Raw genomic sequence first — 23,718 nt, 5'->3', positions numbered from 1 at the left:
AGGAAACTATGCTAATAAAATAGTCTTTTACCATTTGCCAATAAAAAAACATGTCCTCGGATTTTATTTTAAAAATCTGGTCACTTTATTTCAAGACCTTTGATGAAAAAGAAAAAAAATACTATCTGTAGTTCAATTTTACTGTTCTCCTACCATCATTATTGCTATCAACACTTGGATGCAGAGCCATAGATTAATTTAACTAACTGCTGATTGGATTGCTTATTTCAAACACAAACATATTTTTTTCATCATTGCTAAATTATGATTGTGTGTGATGCATAATGCTGAATAAAATGTATTCTCATAACTACGCTATATTCTTTTGCAGTCACCTGTTGAAGCAATTAAAAGAAAAAAAAACACAGTTTAATAAGCATAATTCTAAAGAAAATTAACTCTTAAAATAAAATATTCAATATTGTAAACATATCAAACCTAACGATCTTGTTTTTTTCGACAACGTACGTTGCAATAAAAATATTTATATATTTGATGCCAGTACTAATTATGGCAGGAGGCACTTCCTGTGCCGAGTCTTCTTTGCTTTGCTGCGATTGGCTGATATGCCAGAACACCGGACGAAAATAGCAGACGGACTATTGTGCTGTGTAACATTATTTAGCTTCCGTGTTATTTTTATTTATTCGTGAGAAAAGAAATAAAGAGAAGAGAATAATATGAGAGCTGCAGAAGAAGACGAGGCGGATGATTACATGTCCGACTCCTTTATCAGCACATTGTAAGATACTGACAATTATTCAGACTCCTTACTCGTTTGCAAATATATACATTTTCAGAAGAAGTCACTTGTACACCATGCAGAGTAATCCCTGTCACACTCACAGTTTATTTCTAATACTTCTCAAACGGTACACTTTGTTTTGCCGTGTAAGGAGCAGACACAAATGTCTTCAGGGCAACTCTTACATAAAAAACATATTGGTGATTCCCTATGGGCTATTTTACTTTTAAAACAATTGATATGGGGGTTCAGTTGAGGACTACCAACAATATTGCACTGTTTGTGTCTCCGGGAACAAAAAGGGGAGCCCGCAGCAATAATGGGTGTACACTGTAAAATCCCTGTTTTTCCCATAGACTTTCCCCAGTCAGCTCTGCTCACCTACATGGATACAGTGTATGAAACCCTCAGCCTACATATTTGTATACATTTCTGCAGGTTTTTATACATTGTTACTGTACACATATACTTAATCCCTTCGTGACCACAGCACTCTTCAATTTCCTTACCGTTTGGGACCAAGGCTATTTTTACATTTCTGCAGTGTTTGTGTTTAGCTGTAAATTTCCTCTTACTCATTTACTGTACCCACACATATACCGTTTTTCTCGCCATTAAATTGACTTTCTAAAGATACCATTATATTCATCATATCTTATAATTTACCATAAAAATAAATAAATAAAATATGATGAACAAATGGAAAAAAAACAAACTTTTTCTAACTTTGACCCCCAAAATCTGTTACACATCTACAACCACCAAAAAAGACCCATGCTAAATAGTTTCTACATTTTGTCCTGAGTTTAGAAATACCCAATGTTTATATGTTCTTTGCTTTTTTTGCAAGTTATAGGGCAATAAGTACAAGTAGCACTTTGCTATTTCCAAACTATTTTCTTTTCAAAATTAGCGATAGTTACATTGGAACACTGATATCTGTCAGGAATCCCTGAATAACCCTTCACATGTATTTATGTTTTTTTAGTAGACAACCCAAAGTATTGATCTAGGCCCATTTTGGTATATTTCATGCCACCATTACTCCGCCAAATGCGATCAAATAAAAAAAATTGTTAACTTTTTCACTAACTTTAGGTTTCTCACTAGAATTATTACAAACAGCTTGTGCAATTATGGCACAAATGGTTGTAAAAGCTTCTCTGGGATCCCCTTTGTTCAGAAATAGCAGACATATATGACTTAGGCCGCTAAATTCCGCTGTGCACCACATTTGTATTATGCCCAGCAGTTAAGGGGTTAATTAGGTAGCTTGTAGGGTTCATTTTAGCTTTAGTGTTATTAATGTAAATGTGGCGCGCTCCCGCCTCCTCGCACACACTTGTGGAGGACAGGATCCGGAACTAACCATCAATGGACCACCCACCCGCCTCCCTGCTATGGCTCCCACCCACCAGCGATCGGCACCATCAATGGCCGATGCAGAGAGGGCCACAGAGTGGCATTCTCTCCATCAGTGGCTAAAATAAGGGTATTGCAGGATGCCTCAATATCGAGTCATCACTGCAATACCCTTAAAGTGTCTGGAAGCGATCACAATCTCTTCCAGCACTTAAAACCCCAGAGGACGTGTCAGGCATGCCCTTGGTCCTTAAAGGGACACTGAACCCAATTTTTTGTGTGTGATTCAGAGAGACCATGCAATTTTAAGCAACTTTCTAATTTACTCTTATTATCCAATTTTCTTCATTCTCTTGGTATCTTTATTTGAAAAGCAAGAATGTAAGTTTAGATGCCGGCCCATTTTTGGTGAACAACCTGGATTGTTCTTGTTGACTGGTGGATAAATTCACCCACCAATAAACAACTGCTGTCCAGGGTCTGAACCAAAAATTGGCTGGCTCCTTAGCTTAGATGCCTTCTTTTATAAATAAAGATAGCAAGAGAACGAAGAAAAATTGATAATAGTAGTAAATCAGAAAGTTGTTTAAAATGGCATGCTCTATCTGAATCACAAAAGAAAAAAAATGTGTCCAGTGTCCCTTTAACTGACACTTTTTGTAGGACGTGCCTGACACGTCCTTGGTGGTTAAAGGGACACTAAACCCAATTTTTTTCTTTCATGATTCAGATAGAGCAGCAATTTAAGCAACTTTCTAATTTACTCCTATTATCAATTTTTCTTCATTCTCTTGCTACCTTTTTTAAAAAAGCAGGAATTTAAAGCTTAGGAGACAGCCCATTTTAGGTTCAGCACCCTGGATAGTACTTGCTTATTGGTGGCTACATTTAGCAAACCAATAAGCAAGAACCAAAAATGTGCCAGCTCTTAAGCTTTACATTCCTGCTTTTTAAATAAAGATGGCAAAAGAACAAAGAAACATTAATAATAGGAGTAAATTAGAAAGTTACTTAAAATTGCATGCCTTATCTGTATCATTAACCCCTTAACGAACATCTCCGTACCCTGTACGACGCTGGTCGTTATGCCCTAGGCTTCTCTCTGTCAGGATCACGCTCAAAATAGCGAGATTGCGCTATTTCTACATGCCCCACGAGTGGGGCACTGCAAAAATAGATTTGCAGAGTTGTCGATGTAGAGAGGGCCACATGATGAGGTTAAAAATAAAATAAAAAAGCCAAATTTTATTGCAAAGTGGGTACTGGTAGACAGCTGCCAGTACCCAAGATTGTGACAATTAGGTAGAGGGGGGAGGGTTAGAGAGCTGTTGGGGGCTAAGGGGGATTCAACACTGCAGAATAATATATATAAAAAAAATACTTAAAATGGCGGTGACATGGATACCACTAAGCGACTGAAACATTTTTTGAACAAATGGCGGGCATATATTACCACATTGAGTATTGAACAACAGAGACAAATTCTTACCCCTTTTGCACATACAGAAATTATGCTGACTGCTTCCCTAAGGGGTGAATGGGCACTTTTGTACCAGCGGGCGAGTGGCGGAGAGGAGGGGATAAGTTGAAACCTTTCCTGTTTTTTTTGTTTTTTTTTTTGTTTTTTTTCTCTTGCCCCTGCCACCACAGGGACTGAAAGAAAGAGCCTAAATTAGGGTGCAGGGATTCTATAAGAGAACTCACAGCTCGTTTCCATTTAAAGATTATGCTTGCTTGTTTGCATTTGTATGTGTTGATAAAGTTAAAATGAGGATAGGGAATATTGGATAAACTTGTAGCATTTGGTCATTAACGGTTATGGGTTATTCGAAAGTAAGGGATGCAATTAAGGTCAACTTCATTGAATTGCAGGGTAACTGAATTGAGTGCCCTCATCAGTATGACATTGTTAAATATGAATCTTGTCCTATAAATTCTGTGAAGATCTGTACGAATGCTACACACAATTTATCTCAAATTGTATTGTATATGCATATGTTATTCTCTTTATCCTCAATAAAAAGTTAATTTTAAAAAAAAAAATGGTGGTGACAATTGTGAGGTGGGGGAGGGCAGAGACCTGTTTGACGGGGGTCAGGGAGGGATCAGGGGGTGGGACATCTCTACACTAAAGCTAAAATTAACCCTACAAGCTACCTAATTAACCCCTTCACTCCTGGGCATAATACAAGTGTGATGCGTAGCGGCATTTAGCGACCTTCTAATTACCAAAAAGTAATATCAAAGCCATAAATGTCTGCTATTTCTGAACAAAGGGGATCCTAGAGAAGCATTTACAACCATTTGTGCCATAATAGCACAAGCTGTTTGTAAATAATTTCAGTGAGAAACCTAAAGTTTGTGAAAAAGTTAGTGATAAAGTAAACAATTATTTTTATTTGATTGCATTTGGCGGTGAAATGGTAGCCTGAAATATACCAAAATGGGCCTAGATCAATACTTTGGGTTGTCCACTAAAAAAAATATATACATGTCAAGGGATATTCAGGGATTCCTGACAGATATCAGTGTTACAATGTAACTAGTGCTAATTTAAAAAAAAAAAAAAAAAAAAAGGGTTTGGAAAAAGCAAAGGGCTACTTGTATGTATTGCCCTATAACTTGGAAAAAGAAAAGAACATGTAAACATTGGGTAGTTACTATTTCTAAACTCAGGACAAAATGTAGAAACTGTTACAGGTGAACACAAACACTGCAGAAATGTAAAAATAGCCCTGGTCCTTAAGGGTAAGAAATTGAAAAATGGTCTGGTCCTTAAAGGATTAAAGGAAAAAAATGGGTTTAGTGTCCCTTTAAGGTGTCTACTGTATAGACACAGACTGCTAAGGGACTAATGTTCACACAGCACAGCTTAAAGGTACAACTCACCGAATGCTCACAGTCTTAAAAGGACAGGCACACACAACCTTTAAAGGGACAACTCACATCACATGCACAGCTTTAAAGGGAAAGATCACAGTATGCACATACACACAACCTTGCACATTCTGTAAGTCTTAAAGGAACACGCAAAACGCACACAGCCTAAAACAGATGCTCAGTCTTAAAGGGAAAGATCACAGTATGCGCATACACACAACCTTGCACATTCTCTAAGTCTTAAAGGCACACGCACACAGCCTAAAACAGATGCTCAGTCTTAAAGGGGCAGGTGGCCACATACAAAATGCAGGTACAATTCACCTCACACAGCCTTTAAAGGGACAGGCATACACAAAGTGAAAGGACAACTCACACCACACAGTCTTAAAGGGGCTGATAACCGTGTAGACTCGCACACAACCTTGCTTTCTGTCAAAGTCTTAAAGGGACAGGCACATACAAATGTAATGCATACAGCCTTAAAGGGATGTTCATTCTTTAAAGGACTGGCGGCCACATACAAAATTCATGTACTGTACAACTCGCTGCACGTTCACAAAGTCTTAAAAGGACAGATGGGCACCCCCCCCCCCCCCACACACACACACTACAAAGTCTTTAAAGGGACAACTTACACCACATGCACAGATCACAGTATATTCACTCTCACACAACCTTGTACACTCACAAAGTCATAAAATAATAAGCACACACAAAGCAAACAGTCTTAAAGGGACACTCACACAATTTAGACAGCTTTTAAAAGGTAACTTGCATCACATGATCTTAATGGTACAGGCACACACATACCAGAGGCATATAGCCTTAAAGGAACAGCTGACACCATGCAAAGGCACACAGTCTTATAAGTGCACCCAAGCACACACAATGCACACAGCCTTTAAAGTAACTACTCACACAAAATTCAGACAGTCTCTGAAGCTAAAATTGGCCTTTATAACATTGTTTTTGGGATCTCAGTTAGTAGCAGACCTACAGAACATAGGGCGCTGGTGGAAGAAATTTCCAAACATTCTATTCATAGACTGTTTGCTATGGGTTTCCCCAGTACTTGGGCCCTGGTGCCACTGCACCTGCTTACAGCACTGATGATATTTCTTTAATAATCATGCCAGAGCAGAGAGCTTTAGCTCATAAGACTCATATTGAGGGATGCTGCTCATGTAACTTGAGCTTTCCCAATCCCTTTAAGGCTGTGTAGGTTGTATGTGTGTGCCTGTACCTTAAGGACTGTGGGCCCATGGTGTGAGCTGTTTCTTTAAAGCTGTGTGTGTTTTTGTGCATAATGGGATCTGCTTCTTTAAGTCTATATTTGGGTGTGTGTGCTGTAGGCTACCACGGCTATTGGTTAGGAGGTAGAAACGTCACTGCATGAAGAAGAAAAAAATACTTTTGCCGTTATAGCTCATATTCACTTCAAAATAATGACTTAGGGTCCCTTTAATTTTATTCATAAATTCTGGATAGCTTTACAAGATTGAGAAATTTTACTATCACTCCTCGGTAAGTCAGCCCCCTCCCTGTAACCCGCATCAGCCAGAGCGCTCCCCGGTAAGTTGGCCCCCCTTCCTGTAACCGCATCAGCCACAGCGCTCCCCGGTAAGTCGGCCCCCCTCCCTGTAACCCGCATCAGCCACAGCGCACACCCCTCCCTGTAACCTGCATCAGCCCCTGCGCTCCCCTGTAAGTCATAGGTGATGTCAAATGGGGCGGGGCTAAAAATCACTGGATAGCTTAACGAGATCGGGAAAGTTTACTTTCATGTGTTCTTGCATGTACTATGACCTGTTTTGTCCCTTTAAAACTGTTTGTTTGTGCTTTAAGACTGTGTGCATTGTGTGTGTGTGTGCCAGTCCTTTTAAAGACTGTGTGTCCATTTTGTTAGCTGTTCCGTTAAGGCTGTGTGCACTCTGTGGGTGTGACTGTACCATTAAGACAGTGTTTGTTAGTGTGGTGTGAACTGTCCTTTTAAGGTTGTGTGTGCTTGTGAATTGTGTGAGTGTGTCTGTTCCTTTAAGTGTGAGTGAGCATGGGTCAAACTGTCCCTTTATGGTTCTGTGTGTTTTGTATGTGTTGTGATCTGTCCATTGAAGGCTGTGTGTTGTGCCTGTTCAATTGTGCGAGTTGTCTCTTTAAAGGCTGTGTGTTGGGTGTGTGCGATTTTCACGCCTGCACCCTCTGTAACTCCCATAAGCCCCCCTCTGTAACCTACATAAGCCCCATCAGCTCCCACTGTAACCCCGCACCCCCTGTAACCCCCATAAGCCCCCCTCTGTAACCTACATAAGTCCCATCAGCTCCGACTGTAACCCCCAATAAGCACCCCCTTTAACATCATAAGCACCGCCTGTAACCACCATCAGCCCCCAACCCACATAAGTCCTAGCACACCCCCCTCCCTGTGACCCGCACCAGCCACAGCGCACCCCACCTCCCTGTAGCCCGCATCAGCCACAGCGCACCCCCCTCTCTGTAACCCGCATCAGCCACAGCACTCCTCGGTAAGTCAGCCCCCTCCCTGTAACCCGCATCAGCCAGAGCGCTCCCCGGTAAGTTGGCCCCCCTTCCTGTAACCGCATCAGCCACAGCGCTCCCCGGTAAGTCGGCCCCCCTTCCTGTAACCGCATCAGCCACAGCGCTCCCCGGTAAGTCGCCCCCCCCCTCCCTGTAACCCGCATCAGCCACAGCGCACACCCCTCCCTGTAACCTGCATCAGCCCCTGCGCTCCCCTGTAAGTCATAGGTGATGTCAAATGGGGCGGGGCTAAAAATCACATACACTCGCGGTTTTAAAACCGCAATGATTAATCACGGTTTAAAATCGCATCCGCAATTAATCGTGCAGCCCTAGTAGTTTTACTATTAAGATTGTGTACATGTGGTGTAAGTTGTCCCTTTGACAACTGTGTGTGCGCACGCATGGGCACACCTGTCCCTTTAAGACACTGGTTTGTGTATACCTCACTCTTTATGACTTTGAGTGTGTGCAAGGTTCTGTGTGTGCACATACTGTGCATATCTGTACTGTTGAGACTGTGCGTGTGGTGTAAGTTTTCCCTTTAAAGGCTGGGTGCATTGTGCTGTGTTGGGTCTGTCCCTATAATACTGAGTGTGCCTTTAAGGCTGTGTGCATTGTATTGTGTCTGTCTCTTTAAGACTTTGAGAGCATGCAAGCTTGTGTGTGCGGCACATACTATATTTCCTTTTTAAGACTGTGTGTGTGCGTTGTCCCTTTAAGACTGTGTAAACATACAGTAAGTTGTTTGTGGGGGTGCCTGTCCCTTTAAGAATGAGAATCCATATAAGGTTTGTGCATTGTGTGTGCCTGTTTCTTTTAAGACTGTGAGTGTGCAGTGAGTTGTTCGTGCATTTTGACTGAGCATCCCTTTAACGATGTGTACGTTGCGTGTCTGTTTGTTCCTGTTCTTTTAAGACTGAGAACTCTGCAAGATTGTGTGTTTGCACACGTACCCTTTAAGACTGCATATGATGTGAGTTGTCCCTTTAAGACTGTATGGGATGTCAGTTGTCCCTTTAAAGGTTGTGTGTGTGCCTGTTGTTCCTTTAAGCCTTTGTGAGCCTGTGCAGTGGGAACATTAGTCTCTCAGCAGTGTGCACCGCTACAGTTGGTACTGGCTGGCAGTGCTGTTTTAAGCCTACGTGTCAAGTAAACAGTAACAATGTATAAAAACCTGCAGAAATCTATACAAATATGTCGGCTGAAGGTTTCGTACAATGTATTCATGTAGGTGGGCAGAGCTGGCTGGGGAAAACATGGATTTTACACCCCAAAATATTGCTCCCCTTGTTCCTCGAGGCACAAGTCTTTCAGTTCCAGCTGTACCTATTCGATTGGCTACTGCAGGAATCGTCACTGAAGTACGAACTAGAGTATCCGTTAAGGGAGGAGGAACGGCGGAATATATAAATACATGAAATTGTAATTTCATAAGTGTTTACAAAGCTTTTTTTTTATTAAACTCCCCATCTTTTACTTTATGATTACTAATTTTCTAAAGAAAAAGGTTAAAGTTTACAATCACTTGAAGGCATTACGTGTCCATGGCATTTCCTATAATACACTATAACTATGGACTGTGCACCCCACAGGAATAAAGCTGAGGAACATCATTCTGAAACAGCCTTGATGTATATATGGTAGCTCAAAGTATTATGAGGAAAATGCTAGTGTGTGATTAATGCTCTTTAAATTATTACAGAAGCAACTTACTTTGTTTTAAAGGGACAGTCAAGTCCAAAATAAACTTTCATGATTCATATAGGGCTTGTGATTTTAAACAACTTTCCAATTTACTTTTATCATCAATTTTGCCTTGTTCTCTTGGTTTTCTTAGTTGAAAGCTAAACCTAGGTTGGCTTATATGCTAATTTCTTAGACCTTGAAGGCCGCCTCTTAGGTGAATGTATTTTGACAGTTTTTCAACACTAGAGGGTGTTAGTTCATGTGTGTCATATAGATAACATTGAGCTCACGCACATGAAGTTACCTAGGAGTCGGCACTGATTGGCTAAAATGCAAGTCTGTCAAAAGAACTGAAATAAAAGGACAGTTAGCAGACGTTTAAATACAAGTTAATCACAGAGGTAAAAAGTGTATTAATATAACTGTGTTGGTTATGCAAAACTGTGGAATGGGTAATAAAGGGATTATCAATCCTTTTTAAACAACAAAAATTATCGTCCGCTGTCCCGCACCTAATCAGTTAAGCCTGGAGACCCTGCCGGGGTCCTGACTTCCACTCTTGGTTCTCTTCCTTTCTCTTCCCTTTCTGGTGTCCCCTCCCCTCCCTTTCCTTTCCTTTCCACATCGGATTAATGTGAATAACTCTGAATGCCCCTTTTGTGGGTGACAGTGGGAGAGCATGTTCGTTAGTTTTATACATTGCATTTATTCTGATACCACTGTTTATGTTTTGATGTATATGTACCTTCTCATTCTTTGTATCTCTGAAGAAATTGTACGCTTTAGACGTACAGCTGTTGTACTTGTTCATTTTACTTGAAAATCAAATAAAATATTGCTAAAAAAAAAAAATTCTGGTGTTGACTGTCCCTTTAAGTCATATTTACTTAAAGGGACACTGAACCGAAATTTTTTCTTTCGTGATTCAGATAGTGCATGCAATTTTAAGCAACTTTCTAATTTACTATTAATTAATTTTTCTTCATTTTCTTGCTTTCTTTATTTGAAAAAGAAGGCATCTAAGCTTTTTTTTTTTTTTGGTTCAGCACTCTGGATAGCACTTTTTTATTGGTGGATGAATTTATCCACCAATCGGCAAGGACAACCCAGGTTGTTCACCAAAAATGGGCCGAATTCTAAACTTACATTCTTGCATTTCAAATAAAGATACCAAGAGAATGAAGAAAATTTGATAATAGGAGTAAATTAGAAAGTTGCTTAAAATTTCATGTTCTATCTGAAACATGAAAGAAAAAATTTGGGTTTAGTGTCCCTTTAAAGACTGTTTGAGAACCATGAATTATTAACCTTTGATATGTTTTATTTCAGAAAAGACGTGCGACCAGGGATTCCTTTAGCAAGGACTGTCAGAGAGTCCTATCAAAAAGAAGAAAAGCAGAAAGAAATTAATCTGAAAAACAAACAGAAGAGTATAAAAGAGGTAGAAAAAGAACAACGTGATACAGTGCTCAATGTGGCTCTGGGCAATGAGAATAAAGGGTTCGCATTACTTCAGAAGATGGGATACAAGTCAGGTCAAGCACTTGGCAAAAAAGGTACAGTGTTGTAGTTATATATAGCATTATTTTCATGCATTTTAGCCATGTGTAAAGTATGATGTTTTAATGCCCTAAATTGATTCTGTGCTGAATTTTTTTTCTTTAATGATTCAGATAGAGCATACATTTTAACCCCCTATACCAATTGGACATAAGTACTACGTCACAACGTAATTTGCCCAGCGAGGTGGATGTTGTGGTCCCCTCTGTCAGCTTAGACAGTGGAGACTGCAGCTGGGGGCAGAAGGCATCCCTCCTTCATATGGTAAGGGAGCACTGATTGTGCTTTCTTACCTTATTGAAGCCAAATTGCCAATTGTTAAAGAGAGTGACACTGTCATTCGTTGGTGCCGAGGGGAGGGAGGCAGGTGGCTGGAGGAGGGGAATGGAGGGGCGATGTTCCCTACACTACAGAAATATGAAGGGTGAGGGAGGGATGGGGCTCTACATTACAGAAATATAAAATCTTGGATGGGGAGGTTGAGGGGGGCTCTACACTACAAAAAAATAAATAAAAAAAATTAAATATAAAATAAAACAATACATTTAGAATAACATTAATTTGTTACTGGCAGACTAGCTGCCAGTAACAAACATGGCGGATAACAGTTTGAGGGTTAAAGAACTGTTTGGGGGAGATCAGGGAGGTTGATGAGTGAGGAGAGGAACCCCACACTACAGAAATAAAAAAAAAAAAAAAAAAAGTCCTAAACTGCATACTAGCAGACTGTCTGCCAGTACCTAAGATGGAGGTGACCAATGGGGGCGGGGGGAAGAGGTGTGTTTGGGAGGGATCAGGGCGTGGGAGGTCTCATGTGGGAGGGTAATCTCTACACTAGAGCAAATATTAACCTTACAAGCTGATTAACCCCTTCACTGCTGGGAATTTCAGAAGTGTGGAACGCAGCTGCAATTAGCTGTCTTCTAATTGCTAAAAAACAATGGCAAAGCTATCTTGTCTTATGACTACATCAGTAGTGTGTAAATAATTTCAGTGAGAGACCCAACGTTTGCAAAAAAGTTAGTCTAGCTAAAATAGGCCTCATATTTGAGCCTCAGCCTGTGGTAGAGAGCACATTGCCCATTAATTTCTCAACCTTCTCCCTGTGTGTTGTCACTCAGTGAAACTTGGGTGGTCCAGAAGGTTGCACTTTAAAATTGGAGGGGAAGGCACATTTTGCAACTGCCCTGATGTATAGGACCTTTTTTACCTTTCAGTCTTATGACTGCAGTCAATTTAGGAGTGATCTGAGAAAAAAAAGTTTATGTATATTTTTTATATAACCTTTTTTTGTTCTATGTTTTTTTTAGGAAATGGTATAGTCGAGCCTATCCCTCTTAATGTGAAAACAGGTAAGTCGTATTCATATTTTTGTATATATATATATATATATATATATATATATATATATATATATATATATATATATATATATATATATATATATATAGATATATATATATATATATATGTGTATATATACTGTGTCTTTATACAGCTTGGAGAACTGATAATTAGATTTTAGTGACCATATTGTTTTATTTTGCAAGCGCGAATATAAATGACACAGATAATATTTAACAAAAAAATAGTTTAGCTAAGTAACTGTTGTGAATATCTACCTATAGTTTATGATGGACGTTTTAATTTTTCTTACTGAACATTTCATTAGTTACCACATAACTGCTCTTTAAATACAATTGTGTTAAAGCACATAGTTCAGAGAATGTTCAGAGAATGTGCACAAACTATTGCAGATAAATCCTTGTCAAATGCTGGAAGTAATTAATTAGGAATATGTGTTCTTTCCGGGGTATATTTTACTGCTTTTTCTACATACCTGTATTAGAAATAAACATTCAATAAACTATTTTATTAGAAAGCAGTTTAACTCCTTAGTATCTAAAGATGGCTTCAAACAGTGCTATGCTACAGGTAAGTGGTTAACAAAGACATTAAGATGTCACTATGCATTTTAGCACTTTTTCTAACTACTAGTGGTTGTGGATAAATTAATTTTCAGTATCAAAGTATCGGCACCATAACTATAATCATATATGCAACTATGCATTAAAATGTTGCAGAAAAATGTTGTAGTGATTTGCAATTAATGTGTATGTATGTATGTATGTGTGTATATATAATCTCTATCGAAACAGAAAAAGAAGCACTCAACCAGGAATGAACAACAGCTCAGTAGCCTGTTCTACTGTGAATTGCCACCTGGGAATGGCCTCTTTTAGACCAATTGTCGTTTTCACAGAGGAGAACTTCCCAGAAGTATATCAGTCTGATCCCGCCATTTACCCCTAAGCACATTGGACAGGTAGTTCATGTCTGGTTTCCCCAATCACCCTTTGGGTGACCTCTTCAGGGTCATTATGTAAATACAAATAGGAAGATAAGCACTTAAAGGGACATTATACACTCATTTTTTCTTTGCATAAATGTTTTGTAGATAATCTATTTATATAGCCCATAAAGTTTTTTTTTTTAAATTAATGTATAGTTTTGCTTATTTTTAAATAACATTGCTCTGATTTTCAGACTCCTAACCAAGCCCCAAAGGTTTATGTGAATACGCTCGACTACCTACTCCAGCTTGCTCCTGTTTGTGTAAAGGGTCTTTTCATATGCAAAAGAAGGGGGAGGGGGGGAGTGTCTTATTTGCCACTTGCAGTGGGCTTTCCAGCTACCTTTTCAACAGAGCCAAACTGACAGCTTCTAAGTACGTTTTTAAACAGTTTTATACTGGATTTTTATATCAGTATCTGTGCATCTTATTCTTTATAGTAGTGTCTATTACATGCAGTTATATGAAAATTAGTGTATACTGTCCCTTTAACCAGGAACGAACAACAGCTCAGTAGATTGTTCTATGGTGATTTACCACCTGGGAGCAGCCTCTATTAGCCCAATTTAGCTTAGTTTATTTTAGTGGGTTGGACACTATAACCAGACAGGTGGTGTAACTATTAAATAGGTCCTGTGGATAACACATTATTATTATTATTATTATTATTATTATTATCATGATTTATTTATGTATTCTGACGCTGGCCCTGGTAAATTCATTGGCCAGCCCTTAGAGGTGACAAGTCTGGGCTAACATTTCCCAAGCTTTGTATCTGTATGCCATTATGTAAACAGAACTGATTTCACCATGCGAGGGTGTCTTTAGTGACTTTGGTGAGTGACATGTGAGATATCACCCAAATGCCGTTCACCCAAGTGGTACCACTCTCTATAGCACTACACTACATAAAAGGGGATGGAGGAAATATTGTGAAGCGGTAATAGAATAAAAGTTTTTTAATTTTTTTATTATTATATATAAAGTCACCAATTTAAAATTATTTTTATAGAGGTTTTTACATAGTTTATAAAAGTACCTGTAGAATAGCATTTTAAAGGGGCATTATAGTACAATTTGATATGAAGTTTTTTTCTCCAACATTGGTGTGTCCGGTCCACGGCGTCATCCTTACTTGTGGGATATTCTCTTCCCCAACAGGAAATGGCAAAGAGTCCCAGCAAAGCTGGCCATATAGTCCCTCCTAGGCTCCGCCCACCCCAGTCATTCTCTTTGCCGTTGCACAGGCAACATCTCCACGGAGATGGTTAAGAGTTTTTTGGTGTTTAAATGTAGTTTTTATTCTTCTATCAAGTGTTTGTTATTTTAAAATAGTGCTGGTATGTACTATTTACTCTGAAACAGAAAAGGATGAAGATTTCTGTTTGTAAGAGGAAGATGATTTTAGCAGACAGTAACTAAAATCGATTGCTGTTTCCACATAGGACTGTTGAGATGAAGTAACTTCAGTTGGGGGAAACAGTTAGCAGACTTTTCTGCTTAAGGTATGACTAGCCATATTTCTAACAAGACCATGTAATGCTGGAAGGCTGTCATTTCCCCTCATGGGGACCGGTAAGCCATTTTCTTAGTCAAACATAAAAGAATAAAGGGCTTAAAAAAGGGCTAAAAAACTGGTAGACATTTTTATGGGCTAAAACGATTGCTTTATTGGGGCATATTATGCAGATTCTAGCTAACAATTGGCATTATAATCTTGGGGAACGTTTAAAAAACGGCAGGCACTGTGTTGGACACCTTTTTTAGTCTGGGGGCCTTTCTAGTTATAGACTGAGCCTCATTTTCGCGCCATTACTGCGCAGTTGTTTTTGGAGAGCAAGGCATGCAGATGCATGTGTGAGGATCTAAGAATCACTAAAAAAGCTTCTAGAAGGCGTCATTTGGTATCGTATTCCCCTCTGGGCTTGGTTGGGTCTCAGCAAAGCATATAGCTGGGACTGTATAGGGGTCAAATTTAAAAACGGCTCCGGTTCCGTTATTTTAAGGGTTAAAGCTCTGAAATTTGGTGTGCAATACTTTTAATGCTTTAAGACACTGTGGTGAAATTTTGGTAATTTTTGAACAATTCCTTCATACTTTTTCACATATTCAGTAATAAAGTGTTTTCTGTTTGAAATTTAAAGAGACAGTAACGGTTTTATTTTAAAACGTTTTTTGTGCTTTGTTGACAAGTTTAAGCCTGTTTAACATGTCTGTACCTTCAGATAAGCTATGTTCTATATGTATGAAAGCCAATGTGTCTCCCCATTTAAATTTATGTGATAATTGTGCCATAGCGTCCAAACAAAGTAAGGACAGTAATGCCACAGATAATGATATTGCCCAAGATGATTCCTCAAATGAGGGGAGTAAACGTGATACTACATCATCCCCTACTGTGTCTACACCAGTTTTGCCCACACAGGAGGCCCCTAGTACATCTAGTGCGCCAATACTTATTACCATGCAACAATTAACGGCTGTAATGGATAACTCCATAGCAAATCTTTTATCCAAAATGCCTACTTATCAGAGAAAGCGCGATTGCTCTGTTTTAAACACTGAGGAGCAAGAGGGCGCTGATGATAATTGTTCTGACATACCCTCACACCAATCTGAAGGGGCCATGAGGGAGGTTTTGTCTGATGGAGAAATCTCAGATTCAGAAAAAATTTCTCATCAAGCTTAACCTGATGTTGTGACATTTAAATTTAAATTAGAACATCTCCGCGCACTGCTTAAAGAGGTGTTATCTACTCTGGATGATTGCGACAACTTGGTCATTCCAGAGAAATTATGTAAGATGGACAAGTTCCTAGAGGTTCCGGTGCCCCCCGACGCTTTTCCTATACCCAAGCGGGTGGCGGACATAGTAAATAAAGAGTGGGAAAAGGCCGGCATACCTTTTGTTCCCCCCCCTATATTTAAGAAATTATTTCCTATAGTCGACCCCAGAAAGGACTTATGGCAGACAGTCCCCAAGGTCGAGGGGGCGGTTTCTACTCTAAACAAACGCACTACTATTCCTATCGAAGATAGTTGTGCTTTCAAAGATCCTATGGATAAAAAAATTAGAGGGTTTGCTTAAAAAGATTTTTGTACAGCAAGGTTACCTTCTACAACCAATTTCATGCATTGTTCCTGTCACTACGGCTGCGTGTTTCTGGTTCGAGGAACTAGAAAGTCGCTCAGTAGATAATCTTCATATGAGGAGGTTATGGACAGAGTTCACGCACTTAAATTGGCTAACTCTTTTGTTTTAGATGCCGCTTTGCAATTAGCTAGATTAGCGGCGAAAAATTCAGGGTTTGCTATCGTGGCGCGCAGAGCGCTTTGGCTAAAGTCTTGGTCAGCGGATGTGTCTTCCAAGACAAAATTGCTTAACATCCCTTTCAAAGGTAAAACATTATTTGGACCAGATTTGAAAGAGATTATTTCAGACATCACTGGGGGAAAGGGCCACGCCCTTCCACAGGATAGGTCTTTTAAGGCTAAAAATAAGCCTAATTTTCGTCCATTTCGCAGAAACGGACCAACCTCTAACTCTGCATCCTCTAAGCAAGAGGGTAATACTTCACAACCCAAACCAGCCTGGAAACCAATGCAAGGTTGGAACAAGGGTAAGCAGACCAAGAAGCCTACCACTGCTACCAAATCAGCATGAAGGGATAGCCCCCGATCTGGGACCGGATCTAGTGGGGGGCAGACTCTCTCTCTTTGCTCAGGCTTGGGCAAGAGATGTTCAGGATCCTTGGGCGCTAGAAATAGTTTCTCAAGGTTATCTCCTGGAATTCAAGGAACTACCCCCAAGGGGAAGGTTCCACAGGTCTCACTTATCTTCAAACCAAATAAAGAGACAGGCATTCTTACATTGTGTAGAAGACCTGTTAAAGATGGGAGTGATACATCCAGTTCCAATAAGAGAACAAGGAATGGGATTTTATTCCAATCTGTTCGTAGTTCCCAAAAAAGAGGGAACATTCAGACCAATTTTGGATTTGAAGATCTTAAACAAATTTCTCAGGGTACCATCGTTCAAAATGGAAACTATTCGAACGATTCTACCCACCATCCAGGAATGTCAATTTATGACTACCGTGGATTTAAAGGATGCGTACCTACATATTCCTATCCACAAGGAACATCATCAGTTCCTAAGGTTCGCTTTTCTGGACAAGCATTACCAGTTTGTGGCACTTCCATTCGGATTAGCCACTGCTCCAAGGATTTTCACAAAGGTACTAGGGTCCCTTCTAGCGGTTCTAAGACCAAGGGGCATTGCAGTAGTACCTTACTTGGACGACATCCTAATACAAGCGTCGTCCCTGTCAAAAGCAAGGGCTCATACGGACATCGTCCTAGCCTTTCTCAGGTCTCACGGATGGAAGGTGAACAAAGAAAAAAGTTCTCTGTCCCCGTCGACAAGAGTTCCCTTCTTGGGAACAATAATAGATTCCTTAGAAATGAGGATTTTTCTGACAGAGGTCAGAAAGTCAAAGCTTCTAAGCTCTTGTCAAGTACTTCATTCTGTTCTTCGTCCTTCCATAGCACAGTGCATGGAAGTAATAGGACTGATGGTTGCAACAATGGACATAGTTCCTTTTGCACGAATTCATCTAAGACCATTACAACTGTGCATGCTCAAACAGTGGAATGGGGATTATACAGACTTGTCTCCGATGATTCAAGTAGATCAAAAGACCAGAGATTCACTCCGTTGGTGGCTGACCCTGGACAATCTGTCCCAGGGAATGAGCTTCCTCAGACCAGAGTGGGTCATTGTCACGACCGACGCCAGTCTAGTGGGCTGGGGCGCGGTCTGGGAATCTCTGAAAGCTCAGGGTCTATGGTCTCGGGAAGAGTCTCTTCTCCCGATAAACATTCTGGAACTGAGAGCGATATTCAATGCTCTCAGAGCTTGGCCTCAACTAGCAAAGGCCAAATTCATAAGGTTCCAATCAGACAACATGACGACCGTTGCTTATATCAATCATCAGGGGGGAACAAGGAGTTCTCTGGCGATGAAAGAAGTGACCAAAATAATTCAATGGGCGGAGGATCACTCCTGCCACTTGTCTGCGATCCACATCCCAGGAGTGGAAAATTGGGAAGCGGATTTTCTGAGTCGTCAGACATTCCATCCGGGGGAGTGGGAACTCCATCCGGAAATCTTTGCCCAAATAACTCAATTATGAGGCATTCCAGACATGGATCTGATGGCGTCTCGTCAGAACTTCAAGGTTCCTTGCTACGGGTCCAGATCCAGGGATCCCAAGGCGACTCTAGTAGATGCACTAGTGGCACCTTGGACCTTCAACCTAGCTTATGTATTCCCACCGTTTCCTCTCATTCCCAGGCTGGTAGCCAGGATCAATCAGGAGAGGGCCTCGGTGATCTTGATAGCTCCTGCGTGGCCACGCAGGACCTGCTATGCAGACCTGGTGAATATGTCATCGGCTCCACCATGGAAGCTACCTTTGAGACAGGACCTTCTTGTTCAGGGTCCATTCGAACATCTGAATCTGGTCTCCCTCCAACTGACGGCTTGGAGATTGAACGCTTGATTTTATCAAAGCGTGGGTTTTCAGATTCTGTTATAGATACTCTGATTCAGGCTAGAAATCCTGTAACTAGGAAAATTTACCATAAAATATGGAAAAAATATATCTGTTGGTGTGAATCCAAAGGATTTCCATGGAACAAGATAAAAATTCCTAATATTCTATCCTTTCTACAAGAAGGTTTGGAGAAAGGATTATCTGCGAGTTCTCTAAAGGGACAGATCTCTGCTTTATCTGTCTTACTGCACAAAAGACTGGCAGCTGTGCCAGATGTTCAAGCATTTGTTCAGGCTCTGGTTAGGATCAAGCCTGTTTACAGACCTTTGACTCCTCCCTGGAGTCTAAATCTAGTTCTTTCAGTTCTTCAAGGGGTTCCGTTTGAACCTTTACATTCCATAGATATTAAGTTACTATCTTGGAAAGTTTTGTTTTTGTTTGCTATTTCTTCTGCTAGAAGAGTTTCAGAGTTATCTGCTCTGCAGTGTTCTCCTCCTTATCTGGTGTTCCATGCAGATAAGGTGGTTTTGCGTACTAAGCCTGGTTTTCTTCCGAAGGTTGTTTCTAACAAGAATATTAACCAGGAGATAGTTGTACCTTCTTTGTGTCCGAATCCAGTTTCAAAGAAGGAACGTTTGTTACACAATTTGGACGTTGTCCGTGCTCTAAAGTTCTATTTAGAGGCTACAAAAGATTTCAGACAAACATCTTCTTTGTTTGTTGTTTATTCTGGTAAAAGGAGAGGTCAAAAGGCGACTGCTACCTCTCTTTCCTTTTGGCTTAAAAGCATTATCCGATTGGCTTATGAGACTGCCGAAAGGCAGCCTCCTGAAAGAATCACGGCTCACTCCACTAGGGCTGTGGCTTCCACATGGGCCTTCAAGAACGAGGCTTCTGTTGACCAGATATGTAAGGCAGCGACTTGGTCTTCACTGCACACTTTTGCCAAATTTTACAAATTTGATACTTTTGCTTCTTCGGAGGCTATTTTTGGGAGAAAGGTTTTGCAAGCTGTGGTGCCTTCCGTTTAGGTGACCTGATTTGCTCCCTCCCTTCATCCGTGTCCTAAAGCTTTGGTATTGGTTCCCACAAGTAAGGATGACGCCGTGGACCGGACACACCAATGTTGGAGAAAACAGAATTTATGCTTACCTGATAAATTACTTTCTCCAACGGTGTGTCCGGTCCACGGCCCGCCCTGGTTTTTTAATCAGGTCTGATGAATTATTTTCTCTAACTACAGTCACCACGGTACCATATGGTTTCTCCTATATATATTTCCTCCTGTCCGTCGGTCGAATGACTGGGGTGGGCGGAGCCTAGGAGGGACTATATGGCCAGCTTTGCTGGGACTCTTTGCCATTTCCTGTTGGGGAAGAGAATATCCCACAAGTAAGGATGACGCCGTGGACCGGACACACCGTTGGAGAAAGTAATTTATCAGGTAAGCATAAATTCTGTTTTTTAGTGTTTGCCATAAAGCTTCCAGTAAAATTTACAAGTGCTTGCAACTTGCAGGTTATATATGGTCTCCACACAGTGGCGGATCCAGAGCCTGGTCTCGGGAGGGGCACTTCCAGATTTTTTTGTGGCGGCGGACAGAAAATAATGAGTGCTTATAGAACAGGACTGGGAATCAAAAGCAGCCCTGGAAAATTTGTGGACCAGCCCTAAATGTTGCCGCGACCATAGAATATGCATGCCAGACAGTGGCGGCTGGTGAATTTTGAAGTTTGTGGGGTGCTAGACCCCACCCCTTGAAATAAAGCCCCGTGCACATATGGCTTCTTCCATATCACTACAATAAACACATTTATTATATATATATATATATATATATATATATATATATATATATATATATATATATATATATATATATATATATATATATATATATATATATATTTATACACACACACACCTCTATAAATATGTCTATATTATAGTGATATGGAAGGACCATCTGATATATAGAAAACTTTGTAGCCCACAGGGAGCAAGTTAAAAATGTATCTATGTGGTCTCATCATAAAAGCAGGTATATAAAAATAAGATAACAGCAATATCCTCAGGATTACTTGAATTTACAATACTATTCTGATCATTTAATGAAGACCTATAGGAATTAAATATCAAAAAATAGAACATTAGTTTATCAATTTGTAGTATATCAGAGTGTATAAAACTGTGACTACCCTTCTAAAACCATGGTATGAAACACTAGGGCACATGCTTACATAGAGCAAGGCAAAACTATATTGGCTTACAGATATCCTTTTGCATCCTAAATGAAATAGGCACAGAAATCCATAGTAAAACAAACTTAAGCAGTCAGGTTGAGTTTCCATAAAGCATATATTAAAGTGGAAAACAAAGCAAGGATAGTAATAGTAGAAAGTCCTTTTTAGTAGAATCATGTAGTAAAAGCATTGGTATACTTGCTCCCTCCCTCCTTAACACTAATACCTTCTATTGAAAATAAAACTCTCAGAGGTGTACTCTGTAGATCCTCTCCCCACACAAATGTACTTTTACTTTTTGACAGGCAAGTGAAGTGTGCTCCGTGTAGTGAAAGGAGGGAGATGACATCACACGCAGAACTGCTACTACTGCTGTCAGCTAAGATTTACTGCTCCTTCCCTTCGATGTTTTTAGCTAGCCATGAGGACTGTAAACAGCAGCTGAACTGCATTCCAAACTATTAGCTGCTGTCAGAGAGATTTACAGTATACAGTGGGACAGTGATGAACCGTTACTTACAGCTGATTCCAGGAACCCCTCACGATCCAGCTCCACCCACCAGCTTCCTGCAGCAGAACTGATTGTTGTAACAGCTCTCTGCACGCTGTAGCTGCTGGCTGCATGGGAATTTTATTCACACTAACTCAGTGCCGATATAAACACCGGGTCAGCTTTACCATTGCCGGTTCAAATACAATTATGTACGCAAGTATGTCACTGCAGTGAGTCTGCAGTGCACACACACACTACGGTAGTCTGAACCCCCACATCCCCCATTAGGGCTCTGAACCCCCACATCCCCCATAACCCCCACATCCCCCATTATTACAGACCAATAAGAAAGATTCAGTTTTACCTGAGAACGCTTCAAGTTGGATCTTTTGAATGTGGGGCTAAAAGGAGCAGGTGCAAATGAGGATGAAGTTGTCAATGTCAGTCAGCCTGTCCGGACCGCTAATAAGCTCACAATGACCGGGACTGTCTGCAGCCGCCAGCAACGTGCCTCATACTGATTGACTGAGTCACTTTGTCTGACAGTGTTCCGCTCCCGCGCTAATTGCCTATCAGTTAAGTTCCCGCTCTGACCCCCCCCTCCCCCACTACCAGTACAATATCAAAAGCTTAAAAATATTTTTACAATTTAAATAAAAAAATAAATCCTGAATGCTTCACCTAACGTTAGGCTCAATCTTTCTGCAGACAGTCTGCATTTTCTGCGATGACATCGCAGATTCTCGGGGGGGGCAATTGCCCCGTTGCCCCCCCCCTGGATCCGCCACTGTCTCCACAGGTTTTGTGCTTAAAAAATGCTTGTAATAGAGATGAAAATAAATTAAAATAATTAAAAATCATTTAAGAAATACAAGCGACTTCTTTGCACACAAATTGAACGTGTGGTTACTGGGTTCATGTTTATTTACACACACATTTCTTAAAGGCAGTTCAGATTATATTTTTTTCAGAGAAGAATTGTCTGGTATTTCAGGGCTGGATTTACCTTGTTAGGTGGGATCAGACTGATATACTTTAGGAAAGTTCTCCTCTGTGAAAAGCACAATTTGGCTAAAAGAGGCTGCTCCTAGGTGGTAACTTGCTGTAGAACAAGCTACTGAGCTGTTGTTCGTTCCTGGTAGAGCGCTGTATGCATATTTTTTCATACTATTGATAAACAGTAAACGCCATACCAACACCTACCAATGTTAACACCTATTCACTATATAATTTTAGGAATTCTTTATATCTGAAGGAGACAGGAGGAGAGAGTTTGCAGACATAACAACCTGCATCCTGATCTTGTGTAGGCTGATAGGATATATACAAGATAAACCATCTGATAAACACAGCTGGTGGCACCCATATTAAAACACACAGTCACTCTCTGATACGTTTGATTGGTAATGGGTCAACTTCCTAAACCATATCAATAGTTTAAAAGTCTACTTGTGTTTTTTTGTGTGTGTGTGTGTTTTTTTTGCTTATCAAGATAGATGACGACTTTACTACCCATTCCCCAGCTTTGCATAAACAACATTATTATATTAATCTACTTTGTAACCTCTAACTTTGCCTGTTTCTAAACCTTTGCAGGCAGCCCCTTATACCTTTTTTGCTTTCTTTTTTTACAATCTTGAACCAAAACTAATGAAGAAAAGAGTATGCAACTATAACTGTGCACCAAATAATGACCAAAGCATATTATGTGACTGCATACACGTGACTTTTTATAACAGCAATAATCTATATACAGAGTGCATCCCTACTCTTTAGTTTTTGCTCAAATCCAGCATTTGTTTCAATCTCGCACTACAGCCAGACAGTGCTAGTGCATGTGTGCCATATTAGATAGCATTGTGCTCACTCCCGTGGAGAATGATTTTATTTATTAAAGTGACAGTAAACCTTAAAAATGTTATATAATTCTGCACATAGTGCAGAATTAAATAACATTATATTAGCCAAACTTTGTAAATCCTAATATTCCCTTTTAATTTTTTTAAAAAACGGCTGTTTTACAGACCCGCTCTGTGATCTTCTGAGCGGGTCTGTTTGTTTTACACAGCGCATCGGGCCAGCTGTATAGTCACATCCCGGCCCGACCGTGCCGTTATACACTCCTGCTGTCAGACAGAGCAGGAGCGAGCTGCCCTGTGTATAATGGTGCGGTCGGGCCGGGCTGTGACTATACAGCTGGCCCGATGCGCTGTGTAAAACAAACAGACCCGCTCAGTAGATCACAGAGAGCGGGTCTGTAAAACAGCCGTTTTAAAAAAAAAAAAAAATTAAAAGGG

The 23,718-nt window shown here is 40.3% G+C and overlaps 1 protein-coding gene across 2 annotated transcripts in view; it reads left to right on the top strand.

The window, feature by feature from the left end:
- The first annotated feature begins 585 nt into the window (after window positions 1–585).
- GPATCH11 (G-patch domain containing 11) overlaps window positions 586–23,718 on the top strand; it is a 178,957-nt gene continuing 155,824 nt past the window's right edge. The window contains exons 1-3 of one of the 2 annotated variants that reach the window (XM_053711881.1): window positions 586–742; window positions 10,544–10,770; window positions 12,085–12,126. In XM_053711881.1, the coding sequence (XP_053567856.1) occupies window positions 681–742; window positions 10,544–10,770; window positions 12,085–12,126 (331 nt within the window). In that variant the 5' untranslated portion in view covers window positions 586–680. Of the gene's footprint in view, window positions 743–10,543; window positions 10,771–12,082; window positions 12,127–23,718 lie in introns of those variants that run through there. The other variant, XM_053711882.1, reaches the window with a different exon arrangement.

This window comes from Bombina bombina, chromosome 4, assembly GCF_027579735.1.
Source record: "Bombina bombina isolate aBomBom1 chromosome 4, aBomBom1.pri, whole genome shotgun sequence".
NCBI lineage: Eukaryota > Metazoa > Chordata > Amphibia > Anura > Bombinatoridae > Bombina > Bombina bombina.
The sequence above is the reverse complement of the archived record's forward strand: the minus strand, read 5'-3'. Positions and strand labels throughout refer to the sequence as shown.